At 41.2% G+C, this 15,822-nt stretch overlaps 1 protein-coding gene across 1 annotated transcript in view; it reads right to left on the bottom strand.

The window, feature by feature from the left end:
• MUC5AC (mucin 5AC, oligomeric mucus/gel-forming) overlaps nt 1-15,822 on the bottom strand; it is a 67,532-nt gene that overhangs the window by 11,656 nt on the left and 40,054 nt on the right. The window contains exons 31-38 of the mRNA XM_054972917.1: nt 8,759-15,670; nt 7,455-7,669; nt 6,394-6,565; nt 5,981-6,231; nt 4,663-4,846; nt 3,092-3,290; nt 2,733-2,911; nt 409-478 (exon numbers count right to left, since the gene is read on the bottom strand). Of these exons, the coding sequence (XP_054828892.1) occupies nt 409-478; nt 2,733-2,911; nt 3,092-3,290; nt 4,663-4,846; nt 5,981-6,231; nt 6,394-6,565; nt 7,455-7,669; nt 8,759-15,670 (8,182 nt within the window). The remainder of the gene's footprint in view (nt 1-408; nt 479-2,732; nt 2,912-3,091; nt 3,291-4,662; nt 4,847-5,980; nt 6,232-6,393; nt 6,566-7,454; nt 7,670-8,758; nt 15,671-15,822) is intronic.

Consider the following 15,822-nt stretch of genomic DNA (forward strand, 5'->3'; position numbering starts at 1 on the left):
GATACAAAGGTTATTCCAGTACTGACAGGAGAGCTAGGTACGATTCCAAAAGGACGAAGGGATTTGAGTCCAGTGACACCTGAGAAACCAAGAAAATTTTCAGGGTCTCTAGGGTGCCACTGGACTCAAATCCTGATGTTTTATTGAGACCAACACAGCTACCAAACAACTGGACAGTTGCAAACAGCTGCAGTACTTGGAACATGCCACATACTAAGGCAATACATCAATGACAGTGCAATCTTAAGAGTGGGCTTACACTGGAGTACCTGTTCTTAGGATTCCACTGTGACTCCTAGATTCTTGGATAAAATCCCACTACTTACTACAACTACTATTGTTACTAGTACTACAAATGATAATACATAAAATAATGATGAATTAAAAAGCTATAATAGTCTTCCTTACTTTGTGTCACAGGTGGGAGGGTTGATAGGGCCACATGATTCATATACTTTGCCTTTCGGGCAGATGAATGCTGTTAATGATAAGAGACATAGATAAAGGTAACGATGAAGAAAGGTGTATTTTTCTTACATTTAGAGTGTGCTTCATTATGACCATTCCTTCACTCTTTGTCCCCTATTCTTGAAGAACTGATTAATTATATGGGGAAGAGAGGGTTTGTTAACACTCATTACAAACATCAGAAGATCATACCTAGTGGCCGATCTAGTCCAGCAACGTGTTTCACACAGCAGCTGACCAGTTCTGGAGAGCCAATAAACGGGCCCTCCTTTGCTGCTGGCTCCAGGTAGTGGTATTCAGAGGTGCACTACTAGAGGTGTGTGTGTGTGTACACACACACACAAATTAGGGTGTTCTGGCATAAATTGAACTATTTAGCTGGATCGCAAATCCTAGATTACACACCCCTATTTGCTATCTCTGTATATGGAGCTCCCTAACCCCCTTTTAAAGCCATCTACCCTCATGGCCATCGTTATGTCCACTGGCAGTGACTTAATTACTCATTGATTGAAGAAATATTTCTATCTGTTCTGAGCCTTTTGCCCATCAAGTTCATTGAGTTTTCCCTAGTTCTATTATTATGGGAGAGGGGAAAAAATCACTCTATCCAATTTTTCCACCCCTATGTAATTTTATAAACATTTATCATGTCTCTTCTTAGCTGTGCCTTTTCTAGACTGAAAAGCCCCAGTCTCTTCATCCTTTCCTCATAGGGAAGTTACTCTAACTCCTTAATCATTTTGGTTGCCCTCTTCTGTACTTTTTCCAGCTCTGCAATACCCTTTTTAAGATATGGCAACCAGAACTACACACAGCATTCCAAATGAAGCTGCTCTGTACAAAGATAATTCAACACTGGCCATTTTATTTTCAGTTACTTTCCTAATAATCTCCAGGATGGAGTTGGCTCACAGTTGCTGTAAGATGAATTGACATTTTCATTGAGCTTTCCACAACAACTCCAAGATCTTGTTCATTCTCAATCACTCCGTCAGTATATATTTAAAGTTAGAAATTTTTGTTCCAATGTGCATTACCTTACACTTACCAACAATGAATGGCATTTGTCACATTGTTGCCCATTCATCCATTTTAAAGAGATTCTCCTCACAATCCTTCTTAGTTTTCACCAACCTGAATAATTTGTTATCATCTGCAAACTTGACTACTACACTGCACACCTCCAATTCCAGATCATTCACAAACAAATAGCTTCAATCCTAGTACTGATCCTTGACGGACCCCACTGCTCACTTCCCTCTATTGCAAGAGCGGTCCTTTTATTCCTACTCACTGCTTCCTTTCATTTAACCAATTTTTAATCCGTGAGAGGGCCTTTGCCCTTATCCCATAACTGCTAAGCTTACTCAGGACAGGAGTCTTAGTGAGCTACTTTGTCAAAAGTCTTTTTGAAGTCCGAGTATACAGTATCTACCACATCACACTTATCCACATGCTTGTTAACCTGCTCAAAGAACTCCAGAAGGTCAGTGAGGCAGGACTTCCCTCTGTAGGCTTTGTTCCTTGATGTGCTTAGTATTCTCTCTTTAATAACAATGGCTATTGATGTACCAGGAACAGATGTTAGGCTAACTGCCCTGTAATTTATTGGATTCCCCCCTGGACCTCTTTTTGAAATTCTGTGTGAAATTTGTTACTTTTCAGTCATTCTACATTCCTTTAGATCCCTTGGGTGTATGACACCTGGACCTGGAAGACTTATTAGTTTTCAGTTTTCCTGGTAGTCCTAGAACTTCATCTCTAATCACCTTGATTTGATTCAATTCTTCCCTTTCTGAAAACAGGAGCTCTGGCACAGGTATGTGCCCCCACTTTTTCCAAAGTGAAAAAGATGCAAAGAATTCATTCAATTTCTCTGCCCTCTTCCCACCTTCTGCAAACAATAATTTCATTCCTTTGTCATCCAAAGGCCCACTTACCTCCCTAACCAGTTTCCTGCTCTTGATATATTTGAAGAAATGTATATTGTTTGTCTTAATGTTCTTAGCAATCCAAACATTCTCCTTTTGTTTGTCTCATTGCCAACTTATATTTGGCCAAACACAGAAACAGATTGCCATCGGGTTATGATGGAGTTTCTCCTGTCTAGTCCTAGCATGTTTTATTTTTTATATTGTTATCTTCAAAGATATGTCAGTTTGTTTTTAATATAAAATTGATAATATTAAGCTCAAGATTTATTTTATTCATTACTTTATGATATGTGAGGGATCTACAGCATTGATTGAACTGGTACTTACGGCATGCACCATTGGTCTTTGCTCTCCAGTCAATACAGATGCCTTTAGAGGCACAAAGAGAAGCATATATCTCCAACCCAGAACACTGCATAGAAGTATTGGAGATATAGCAAGCATCAAAGTTACAGCCTTGGTAGAAGGGTTTGGGAGGTATGACATCATGGCACTTAGCGAAGACACTGTAAAGGTATTAGAAATGTTGCATGTAAAAATGTGCTTTCAAACAGATGTTCAACCTTCTTTTCCTCACATCCCAAATAAAGCTTTTAACCAACACGGAATGCTTTCATCTTCTACATGATACCCTTATTATTACATTCTCTAAGCAGCAAAAAAATCAAGTTGACTCTCCATCTTACTTGCTCAAAATAATCTGGCAAATATTGCTAGGTTTGCAGGTTGGTGATGGAGTTGGTGTGGTTGCAACTGTTGGTGGTGGTCCGAAACAGTACTGTTTCTTGTCATCGGGAACTCTCCAATAGGGAGCCATGTGGGGACAATCAGTAATCAGACCACTAGGTAAGCGGCATTCATCTGTTTTGTCATTTGTGCATGTACCTGGAGGAAACAAAATGGAATCAAGGCAGAAAGTGGGAAGCATTACATCTATGATTAAATACTCAGAGGAGTACATTCAAGGTTAAATCCAGAGATTTAGTCAGTGACCTAGAGCATTTTAACAAGTTTGTTGAGAGTTGATTGAAGAAATATCAACAACAACAACAACAACATTTGATTTATATCCCGCCCTTCAGGGCAACTTAATGCCCACTCAGAGCAGTTTACAAAGTAGGTCATTATTATCCCCACAACAAAACACCCTGTGAGGTGGGTGGGGCTGAGAGAGCTCCAGAGAGCTGCCTGTGACTAGCCCAAGGTCACCCAGGTGGCTTCAAGTGGAGGAGTGGGGAATCAAACCCGGCTCTCCATATTAGAGCCCCGCGCTTTTAACCACTACACCAAACTGGCTCTTTTAAAGTACCAAATGTGATTTCTCTCATTCTACTTTATTTTTCAACTTTTGCACCAATATCAAGCAATTCTACTACCCAGGAATTGGATGGAAAATAGACAAAAGTTCAGAGGATGTTCAAAAGCACACCACAAACAGAGATACTTTGACAATGACAAAAATGAAAACAAAACTAAAAAGTTTGCTTTGGTTCAGTTCTAGGATGACCAGAGCCATATGGGAGCTGCGACACTAGTCCCACAAGGGAAGGGAAGGATCTCAACCCCTCTGCAGAGACAAGAAGGGGACTTGGGGCTTACCTATGGCTCTAGAGGCATGTGGGGTATGGCTGTGGGGCCAGGCTTCCTCAGGGTGGCAGGAGTGGCAAGCTGCCAACTCTGCCTTTAAGCCCTGGCAGGCCAAAAACCAAAGCCATTCCTCCACAGCCCAATGGCAGCCAGACAAGGTTAGGCCAGGGAAGAGACCACAGCAAAGTTGGCCACAAGGAGGCCTTTCCTGGGGATGGGAGGCAGAACCCTGGATTGACTGGTTCCCCTTGAACCAGAGAGAGCAGGAGGGACTTGTAGGGACTGTGAGGAATTATTTAAGCTCCTCTAGTCAAGAGCCAAGTAGGACATGGTCAGGGCTTCTCTTCTCTCCGTGGAGCTACGTCAGAGAGAAGGGCAAAAGAGCCCCAATGGAGAAGGTAGACCAGGGAAAAGATTCAGTCCCCTCCCAGTCTGAGGCCACTGAAGGGGTGGATGTTTTGTACCATCTCTGGTGAACTCATCTCCAGGGGGGCGGACATAGAAAACCTTCACTCAATGATCCACCAGCCATGGACTGCGGGATGACCTTCCTTTTGTGCTGCTAGCACTTGCCTGCCTCCTCACATAGGGATAATAACAATCATCCCTAAACAAAAGGATGAACAAAAGAGTCTATGGAACAAGTTTTGATAGGAAGCATCAATCTTACCACATTGTCCTTCAGTATTGTTGCCAAATTTGCTATATGGAAGCTTTATTGAGAAGATTAAACCACTGAAGGTGATGGTGGCCCCAATTTCTGGAATCTCAACCATCATATTGATGCCCAGCATGGAGACTGAAATGCCATCTTTCTGGAAACCTGGACTGACTATCTGTTTGTTGAAGTAGATCTGCAAATGGATTTGAATTTACAGTCAGGAATTTCCTTTCTTTTGATGTGGGTTTAAAAAACATTATTTCTTCACTCTTCTTTGTACACATAAATTCTGTGTGACCACAAATGAACACAATGTGAATGTATTGGTTGATTTCCCCTGATGTCTCACAGAATGGCTCTATACCGGGTCTCTTAATCTTCTGGTACTGCTTTTAGAAGAACAAGGGTGCTTGGTAGAAGGCTAGCTGAAAATCCTTTTTGCATATTTACATACAGATATGTACTTAGTATCAGACACTTGGGTTCTTCACAGTTTCTGCCAATCACTTTTTTATTTGCCTCTTTTTTGTCCCTCAAGAAGAATGAGTTAAACTTCCATGTATAATTACTATCTTATAGCTGGTCATGATTAATCTGGACAGCCAGTGTGCAAGAATGCTTTATTTTAAGGATTAATAACAAGAGTGATGATATATTTTACTTCATGCAGCTACATTTTTAAAAATAAAAATGATACAGCAATATGTTGACTTCAAAATATACATTTCCTGTTTTGCAGTCATACTGGGTTGGATCTTATGGAACATTTCCACTTGAGCAAGAGCAGAAACACAAGAAAATCATAACAAGTAACCCTTGCACTAAATCAACTGAACTGTATCCCATCTTGTGTTTCTGCTTGTGGAAGACATAGCAACACTTTCAGCAACACTCTCTCCCTACCCAAAACAACCATCTTCATTCATATGTTGCACCTACAAACTGGACTGGACTGACTGCATCAAAAAGTTTTTTGATGTTTGTACCCAACAACACTGATTGGAAATGGAAAATCAGAGCTTGATCTTATAGTAGCTCTTCAGCAAATAGAACTATGAAGTAAAATTCTGCATCCGCTATCACATGGCAAGATTCAACCCTTTGTGTTATTTCAGATCATCAACAAAGGATGAATTCACCCATACATGTTCATCTTGATGCCTGTTATCATGTGATGAATGAAAGTTTTTGAACATGGTTAATCTGGTCTTTCAGAAGTGGGCTTTGCCTTTTGTCACTCTCTGCTCTGTAAAATAAACTTGTTTCATTTTACCAGAAGTCAGTACACTAAGGGAGCCTAGTCAAAATTTTTACATAATATTTTTACCTTGTTGGCCTCTGCCCCATTAAAGAGTTCACGGGTTAGTATTATTTCTGCAGATTTGTAGTAAATAATAATAGAATGAGGACAGGAAAGGCCATCTTCGGAATTGCAGAAGTAATTATCAATGAGAACCTTGAAGTTGTCATATTTTGGTGTAATCTGCTGCACTAGCACATATGTGCAGTTGTCGAGGAAGGTGTAATAAGTTCCATCAAATGTGATATAGTGAGGGTCACCCCAGCCGCTACAAACACCTTGTATTTAAGAGAAAAAATGATTAGGACTTTAACAAGACTGAGAAAAATTCAAAGGTGAATCAAATAATACCTTTGTTATATAACTCTAGCATTATTAAAAACTGATCTGCATATTATATTATTTTCTTGAGTGATGTCTACAACTTCATGTTTACTTACATTCACATTCATAGTGGTAACAGCAGCCATCCTTACTGAAGACTTTAACTGGTGGGTATCCATTTTCACAGACAATATTCCGCACTGGGGGGCATTTCACTTGATTTACAACAATTTTGTTATTTCCTTCACAAGTTGACTTGGTGCAGTTTGATACCCATGTCTCACCCTCCTGCGAAGACAGCGGCACTGACATTGACACCATATAAGCTTCAAACAGGTCTAACTAACCTATGCAGCTTTAAATATGATTTTTTAAAAAAATAAAATTTAAATTTTAAATTGGAGCTAAAATGTAGGAGAGGGTCATGATATAAGATGCTTTGGGGCCCCATAAAATTAACATTTAAAATTTAAATTGGAGATAAAATGGAGGAGAGAGGCTTGATGTAAGATGCTTTGGGGCTCCACAAAATTAAAATTTAAAATGTAAATTGGAGATAAAATGGAGGAGAGGGGCATGAGGTAAGATGCTTTGTGGCACCACTGGAGAGAAAGGCAGGGGTTGTACTTGCTCTACTTCTTACAAAGTTCAGTCATTTTTTTACATAAACATACATGTTTGTATGACCTACACATATGAACTGAAATGAAGAACAGCAATAGAATAAGAGTAATTTACTAATCAGGAAATATAAAAGGGCAATCACTAACAATCTATAGATAACAAACTGAATAGCCACCTGAAGCAGAACCATCTTCATAATGAAGAATTACTAAGATGAACTATTAGATGTCAGCGGGGGGAGGGGGCGAGAAGGCTACATTCTATCTGTCACTGACTGAAATCAATGAAAATAGTGTCAGGTTGGTCTGCAATAGAATTGCAAGATTCAAGTCCAGCAGCACCTTAAAGACTAACAAGATTTATAAGCTTCTAAGAGTCAAAGCTTCCTTAATCAGATATCTGAAAATCTTGTTGGTCTTTAAGTGCTACTGCTCAAATCTTACTGAAATCAATGAAAAAAAACTTTTCTGCATGCAGATCATATCATATTTAAAATACTCTGTAAATATACCTCCTGGATTAAAAAAGTGTTTAAAAGATTTTAAAATGGTACCTTCCTGGGTGGTGTAGCATCAGGACAACCAGGTACACGAGTTGTCCCAACTGTGGTGGTGGTGGTGGTGGCGGCAGGTGTGGTTTCAACAGTTGTGGTTGGTTTGGGTGTTGTTGATTTGCATGGCCCTTTGAATCTTTCAACAGTACATGTTTTACTACAAATAGCATAGAAAAGGCAACCTTCGTAGTCTGTTTTATTATAAATCATTTCACCTATAGGAAAAAAAATCTGTGTGTTAGGGTTGGATGCACAGATATCATCTGTAATAAGCAGTTTGTTTAATCTGATTCAGCTCGTTCCCATCTGTGACACTTGCTTGAGCAATTGGAACTAGCCATGATGACCTGTGCTCTGGTTATCTTCAGGTTACATTACTATGCTATCTGTGAGGATGCCCTTGAAGATGGTTTGGAAATTTTAATTCCAAAATGTGGCAGCGAAATATCTAGCTGGAGTGTACTACAGTCAGCATACAATGCTGGTTCTTAAAGATCTGCACTGGCTGCCTGTTCATTTTTAGTTCCAATTCAGTGCAAATTTTAACCTATAAAACTTTTAACCTCTAAAACCTGGAGCCAGGATAGTTGAATGAGTGCTTATTCCCATACAGTTCTGGCCAGGCACAGCATTCTGCTTCATAGGTCCATCTTTTTGTCTTCCTACCTTTGGAGGTGAAGTGGATGATCAAAGGGGATTTCTTAAATAGCAGCCCTGAGATTCACTTCATGACAGCAATGGGCAGAGATTATAGTCCTTCCCATTACATTATTATCCACCAGAGTTGTTGGGGTAAACATGCAAACAAACTCGGGCAATTTGGCAGCTCTGGTAGCTCTGGGGTACTCTTTGGGGGGTCGGAAAAAAAACATAAAGGAGAAGAATTTAAACCTCAATTTCCTTCTATGTCATGGCCCTGATCTAAACCACAGCTTCCAGGACCTGTTATTTACCAAACCAAAACAATCATTGGTATTCCAATATTTCATGGACTTTGACACCATCATACTACAAAAGTAAACATTGTATTGTCGAAGGCTTTCATGGCCGGAGAACGATGGTTGTTGGGGACAATACTCGCACCTCATAGTTGAGACACTGCTTAGATTTCCCCACTTGCTTGTCATTCTTGCACACCAGTCCATACTTGACATTGCAATCTACAATGCCAAGACCACGGCAATACAGCCCGGAAAACCCCCAACAACCAAAGTAAACATTGTTAGTCTGTAAAATTGTTAAATAATTCTGGATATAAATATGAGAGATAATAAATAATAATAATCATAAATAATAATACATACCAGAAGAATAAACAGTCTCCCCAATTTTGCAAAAACATGTTGTTGTATGTAAAGAGGTGCCAGTTGTAGTAGAGGGTTCTGTAGATGTAGTAGTTGGTTCAGTAGTGGTGGTGGTTTGGATGGGTGTAGTTCCACAGTTAATGTTTTTCTCACAGCACAATACTCGCACCTCATAGTTGAGACACTGCTTAGATTTCCCCACTTGCTTGTCATTCTTGCACACCAGTCCATACTTGACATTGCAATCTACATTCTGACCAACTTGTTCAATGCTTAAGTCCGGGTGATTTTCAGCTCTACATTGGATATTTGATGGCTTTGCACAGATTTTGCCTCCTGCAGCCCGGATGTTATTATATGTTTCTATGTCTCCTCCTTTAGGTCCAGAAGTGGGGAAGTCAACGTCAAACCATTTGGACCATGTGCAAACAGGTGCACAAGTTTTTGGAGAAGTGGTGGTTGTAAGCTCTGTTGCTGTAGTTGGTGAGGGCAAGGGGGTAGTAGTGGGTGCAGTTGTGGTGATTTCTTTGGGAACTATGGGAGAAGGACGTTGGGTGGTTGTGGCTGTTGTGGTTTCTTTGGCCGTAGTGCTGGTGGTAGTTGTGGTTGTCTCTGTTGTAGTGGTTCGGGGTGCTTTGGTGGTTGTTACTGGTTTGGTGGTAGTTGTCACTGTTGTTGTTGGTTCAGTCTGTGTAGTAGTTAGTTCTGGAGTGGGGGTTGTCGGCACAGTTGGAGTTTGGCAGTTAATGTTTTCCTCACAGCACAACACCCGCACCTCATAGTTGAGACACTGCTTAGATTTCCCCACTTGCTTGTCATTCTTGCACACCAGTCCATACTTGACATTGCAATCTACATTCTGACCAACTTGTTCAATGCTTAAGTCCGGGTGATTTTCAGCTCTACATTGGATATTTGATGGCTTTGCACAGATTTTGCCTCCTGCAGCCCGGATGTTATTATATGTTTCTATGTCTCCTCCTTTAGGTCCAGAAGTGGGGAAGTCAATGTCAAACCATTTGGACCATGTGCAAACAGGTTCACAAGTTTTTGGAGAAGTGGAGGTTGTAAGCTCTGTTGTTGTAGTTGGTGATGGCAAGGGGGTAGTAGTGGGTGCAGTTGTGGTGATTTCTTTGGGAACTGTGGGAGTAGGACGTTGGGTGGTTGTGGCTGTTGTGGTTTCTTTGGCCGTAGTGCTGGTGGTAGTTGTGGTTTTCTCTGTTGTAGCGGTTCGGGGTGCTTTGGTGGTTGTTACTGGTTTGGTGGTAGTTGTCACTGTTGTTGTTGGTTCAGTCTGTGTAGTAGTTAGTTCTGGAGTGGGGGTTGTCGGCACAGTTGGAGTTTGGCAGTTAATGTTTTCCTCACAGCACAACACCCGCACCTCATAGTTGAGACACTGCTTAGATTTCCCCACTTGCTTGTCATTCTTGCACACCAGTCCATACTTGACATTGCAATCTACATTCTGACCAATTTGTTCAATGCTTAAGTCCGGGTGACTTTCAGCTCTACATTGGATATTTGATGGCTTTGCACAGATTTTGCCTCCTGCAGCCCGGATGTTATTATATGTTTCTATGTCTCCTCCTTTAGGTCCAGAAGTGGGGAAGTCAATGTCAAACCATTTGGACCATGTGCAAACAGGTGCACAAGTTTTTGGAGAAGTGGTGGTTGTAAGCTCTGTTGTTGTAGTTGGTGAGGGCAAGGGGGTAGTAGTGGGTGCAGTTGTGGTGATTTCTTTGGGAACTGTGGGAGTAGGATGTTGGGTGGTTGTGGCTGTTGTGGTTTCTTTGGCCGTAGTGCTGGTGGTAGTTGTGGTTGTCTCTGTTGTAGCGGTTCGGGGTGCTTTGGTGGTTGTTACTGGTTTGGTGGTAGTTGTCACTGTTGTTGTTGGTTCAGTCTGTGTAGTAGTTAGTTCTGGAGTGGGGGTTGTCGGCACAGTTGGAGTTTGGCAGTTAATGTTTTCCTCACAGCACAACACCCGCACCTCATAGTTGAGACACTGCTTAGATTTCCCCACTTGCTTGTCATTCTTGCACACCAGTCCATACTTGACATTGCAATCTACATTCTGACCAACTTGTTCAATGCTTAAGTCCGGGTGATTTTCAGCTCTGCATTGGATATTTGATGGCTTTGCACAGATTTTGCCTCCTGCAGCCCGGATGTTATTATATGTTTCTATGTCTCCTCCTTTAGGTCCAGAAGTGGGGAAGTCAATGTCAAACCATTTGGACCATGTGCAAACAGGTGCACAAGTTTTTGGAGAAGTGGTGGTTGTAAGCTCTGTTGTTGTAGTTGGTGATGGCAAGGGGGTAGTAGTGGGTGCAGTTGTGGTGATTTCTTTGGGAACTGTGGGAGTAGGATGTTGGGTGGTTGTGGCTGTTGTGGTTTCTTTGGCCGTAGTGCTGGTGGTAATTGTGGTTGTCTCTGTTGTAGTGGTTCGGGGTGCTTTGGTGGTTGTTACTGGTTTGGTGGTAGTTGTCACTGTTGTTGTTGGTTCAGTCTGTGTAGTAGTAAGTTCTGGAGTGGGGGTTGTCGGCACAGTTGGAGTTTGGCAGTTAATGTTTTCCTCACAGCACAACACCCGCACCTCATAGTTGAGACACTGCTTAGATTTCCCCACTTGCTTGTCATTCTTGCACACCAGTCCATACTTGACATTGCAATCTACATTCTGACCAACTTGTTCAATGCTTAAGTCCGGGTGATTTTCAGCTCTACATTGGATATTTGATGGCTTTGCACAGATTTTGCCTCCTGCAGCCCGGATGTTATTATATGTTTCTATGTCTCCTCCTTTAGGTCCAGAAGTGGGGAAGTCAACGTCAAACCATTTGGACCATGTGCAAACAGGTGCACAAGTTTTTGGAGAAGTGGTGGTTGTAAGCTCTGTTGTTGTAGTTGGTGAGGGCAAGGGGGTAGTAGTGGGTGCAGTTGTGGTGATTTCTTTGGGAATTGTGGGAGTAGGACGTTGGGTGGTTGTGGCTGTTGTGGTTTCTTTGGCCGTAGTGCTGGTGGTAGTTGTGGTTGTCTCTGTTGTAGTGGTTCGGGGTGCTTTGGTGGTTGTTACTGGTTTGGTGGTAGTTGTCACTGTTGTTGTTGGTTCAGTCTGTGTAGTAGTTAGTTCTGGAGTGGGGGTTGTCGGCACAGTTGGAGTTTGGCAGTTAATGTTTTCCTCACAGCACAACACCCGCACCTCATAGTTGAGACACTGCTTAGATTTCCCCACTTGCTTGTCATTCTTGCACACCAGTCCATACTTGACATTGCAATCTACATTCTGACCAACTTGTTCAATGCTTAAGTCCGGGTGATTTTCAGCTCTACATTGGATATTTGATGGTTTTGCACAGATTTTGCCTCCTGCAGCCCGGATGTTATTATATGTTTCTATGTCTCCTCCTTTAGGTCCAGAAGTGGGGAAGTCAATGTCAAACCATTTGGACCATGTGCAAACAGGTTCACAAGTTTTTGGAGAAGTGGTGGTTGTAAGCTCTGTTGTTGTAGTTGGTGAGGGCAAGGGGGTAGTAGTGGGTGCAGTTGTGGTGATTTCTTTGGGAACTGTGGGAGTAGGACGTTGGGTGGTTGTGGCTGTTGTGGTTTCTTTGGCCGTAGTGCTGGTGGTAGTTGTGGTTGTCTCTGTTGTAGTGGTTCGGGGTGCTTTGGTGGTTGTTACTGGTTTGGTGGTAGTTGTCACTGTTGTTGTTGGTTCAGTCTGTGTAGTAGTTAGTTCCAGAGTGGGGGTTGTCGGTACAGTTGGAGTTTGGCAGTTAATGTTTTCCTCACAGCACAACACCCGCACCTCATAGTTGAGACACTGCTTAGATTCCCCCACTTGCTTGTCATTCTTGCACACCAGACCATACTTGACATCGCAATCTACATTCTGACCAACTTGTTCAATGCTTAAGTCCGGGTGATTTTCAGCTCTACATTGGATATTTGATGGCTTTGCACAGATTTTGCCTCCTGCAGCCCGGATGTTATTATACGTTTCTATGTCTCCTCCATTATTTCCAGAAGTGGGGAAGTCAACGTCAAACCATTTGGACCATGTACATATAGGTGCACAAGTTTGTCTTGGAGAAGTGGTAGTTGTTAGCTTTGTTGTTGTTGGTTGTACTTGAGGTTGTGCAGATGGTTTTTGAGTTGTAGTTGTTCCAATTTGTGTAACAATCGTCTTTGCTCTTGTGGTTGTCACTGGCATTGTTGTCGTTGTAACTGTTGTGGTTTTTGGGACCAGAGTTATCGTTGGTGTTGTGGTTAGAATAGTTGTGGTGGTTTCTGGAATGGTAGTGGTTATTGGTATTGTGGTTGTAACAGTCGTTGTCGTTTCTGGAACTGTAGTAATTGGTGTTGTTGTGGTTGTGACTGTTGTAGTAGTTTCTGGAATTGTGTTGGGTGTCGTGATAGTTTCTGGAACTGTTGTTGTTGTGACTGTTGTAGTAGTTTCTGGAAGTATTGTGGGTGTCGTGCTAGTTTCTGGAACTGTTGTTGTGAGTGTTGTGGTAGTTTCTGGAAGTGTAGTAATTGGTTTTGTTGTAGTTGTGACTGTTGTAGTTTCTGGTAATGTAGTTGTAACTGTTGAGGTAGTTTTTAGCACTGTAGTTGTTGGAGCTGTTGTGGTAGTTTCTGGAACTGTAGCAGTTGGCATTGTGGTTATGATTGTTGTGGTAGTTTCCGGAACTGTTGTAGTAAGTGTTGTGATAATTTCTGGAACTGTAATAGTTGTAGGTGTTGTGGTAGTTTCTGGAACTGTAGTAGTTGTAGGTGTTGTGGTAGTTTCTGGAACTGTAGTAGTTGGTGTTGTGGTTGTGACTGTTGTAGTAGTTTCTGGAACTATAGTTGTTGTGACTGTTGTGGTAGTTTCTGGAACTGTAGTAGTTGGTGTTGTGGTTGTGACTGTTGTGGTAGTTTCTGGAACTGTGGTAGCTGGTGTTGTAGTTGTGACTGTTGTGGTAGTTTCTGGAACTGTGGTAGCTGGTGTTGTAGTTGTGACTGTTGTGGTAGTTTCTGGAACTGTTGTTGTTGTGACTGTTGTAGTTTCTGGAACTGTAGTAGTAGGTGTGGTTGTGATTGTTGTGGTAGTTTCTGGAACTGTTGTTGTGACTATTCTGGTAGTTTCTGGAACTGTAGTAGTTGTAAGTGTTGTGGTAGTTTCTGGAACTATAGTTGTTGTGCCTGTTGTGGTAGTTTCTGGAACTGTAGTAGTTGGTGTTGTGGTTGTGACTGTTGTGGTAGTTTCAGGAACTGTTGTTGTTGTAACTGTTGTAGTTTCTGGAACTGTAGTAGTAGGTGTTGTGGTTGTGATTGTTGTGGTAGTCTCTGGAACTGTAGTGGTTGTGCCTGTTGTGGTAGTTTCTGGAACTGTAGTAGCTGGTGTTGTGGTTGAGCCTGTTGTGGTAGTTTCTGGAACTGTAGTGGTTGTGCCTGTTGTGGTAGTTTCTGGAACTGTAGTTGTTGTGGTGGCAGGTGTGGTCACAGGTTTTGTAGTTGTAAGTTGAGTGGTTGTTGGGCATGGTATAATAACATTTTTACAGCATTCAATTCTTATCTCATAATTGTAGCAAATTGGTGCTGGAAATTGGTCCTTGTTATGGCATATGAGTCCTTCTGTTTTACTGCATATAACTTTTTGCTCTAATTTATATAAGGGTGTGTTAGGATACCTTTCTGCCCTACATTCAACAGCCTTTGGTTTCTTACAGACTTCATATCCTTTGGCCCTTATATTTTTAAATGTATCAAAATCTCCATCATCAGGTGCAGATCCTGGATAACTGATATCATACCATTGTGACCATTCACAGACTTCCTCACTACAGTGTTCAGTTGTTGTAGGACCTGTCGTAGTTTCTATACTTGTTTCTGGAATGATTGTTACTCTCGTTGACAGACGTGTTGTAGTTTGAGAAAGTGTTGTAATTGCTTTTGAAGTTGTAACTTTCCTTGTAGTGGTTTTGGGCTTTGTAATAAGTGCTGATGTAGATGTGGTTTCAGGAGTTATTGTAGTGAGTTTTGTAGTTGCTGAAACAGTTGTTGTGCCTGCAGTCGTTTCTGGTGTAGTGGTCGCACAATAATTTTCACAGCAATAGACTTTTATTTGATAGTTAAAACACATTTGTAGCACTCCTGATTGATCTTCATTTCTGCAAATAAATCCAAATGATACATTGCACTGGACAATTTGACCAATTTCATCAATCGATTTATCTGGGAATTTCTCTGCTCTGCATTTTATACTTTCAGGTTTTTTACAGATATCTTTTCCAGCAGCTTTAATGAGGTCATATGTTTCAAAATCCCCTTTATTTTCCAAACTGGGAAAATGTATATCAAACCATTCAGTCCATTTGCATTTGGGTTTGCAAGTAGTTTGTGTTGTTGTTGGAGATGCCGTTTCTATGGTAGATTTAATAGTGGTTCCAGTGGATGCAGAAGTAATTTCTGGTGTTGTAACAGAGATGCTTGTTGTTTCCGGAACTGTTGTTGTGGAAGTAAGAGTAGTAGATAATGTAGTAGTTGATTTTATTGTTGTAGGAGTTATGGTGCCTGTAGTTGTTTCAAATGTGGACGCAGTACTGTAACCACATGGTACAAAACTACAACAAAGGATTTTGATTTGATAATTGTGGCAGCTCATTGGATGCTGGTCTGTATTGTAACAGATTAGTCCTACTGTCTTACTACATTCTACTTTTTGGCCCAGATCACTTAATGGAGTATTGGGAAACTTCTCTGCTCTGCACTCAACAGCCTTTGGAGCTTTGCAGACTTTATAACCTTCTGCTTTTAAATTATCAAAAGTGTCAAAATCTCCATCACCACTTCCAGAATCTGGGTTAGTCACGTCATACCATTGTGACCAATGGCATATTTCCTGAACACAAACAGACGTAGTGGTAGGCACTTTGGGGGAAAGAAATAAAGAAAATAATTTAGTATAATAGTTTTCAACTAAATCCAGCATGTAAAATAAATGACTTCTGTAAGAAACTTTTTTAAAGGACATCAAACTAGTTTAAGTTAAATGCTGTAGATTAGTTCATCAGCATATCAAA

This window comes from Eublepharis macularius, chromosome 2 (genome assembly GCF_028583425.1).
Source record: "Eublepharis macularius isolate TG4126 chromosome 2, MPM_Emac_v1.0, whole genome shotgun sequence".
Classification (NCBI taxonomy): domain Eukaryota; kingdom Metazoa; phylum Chordata; class Lepidosauria; order Squamata; family Eublepharidae; genus Eublepharis; species Eublepharis macularius.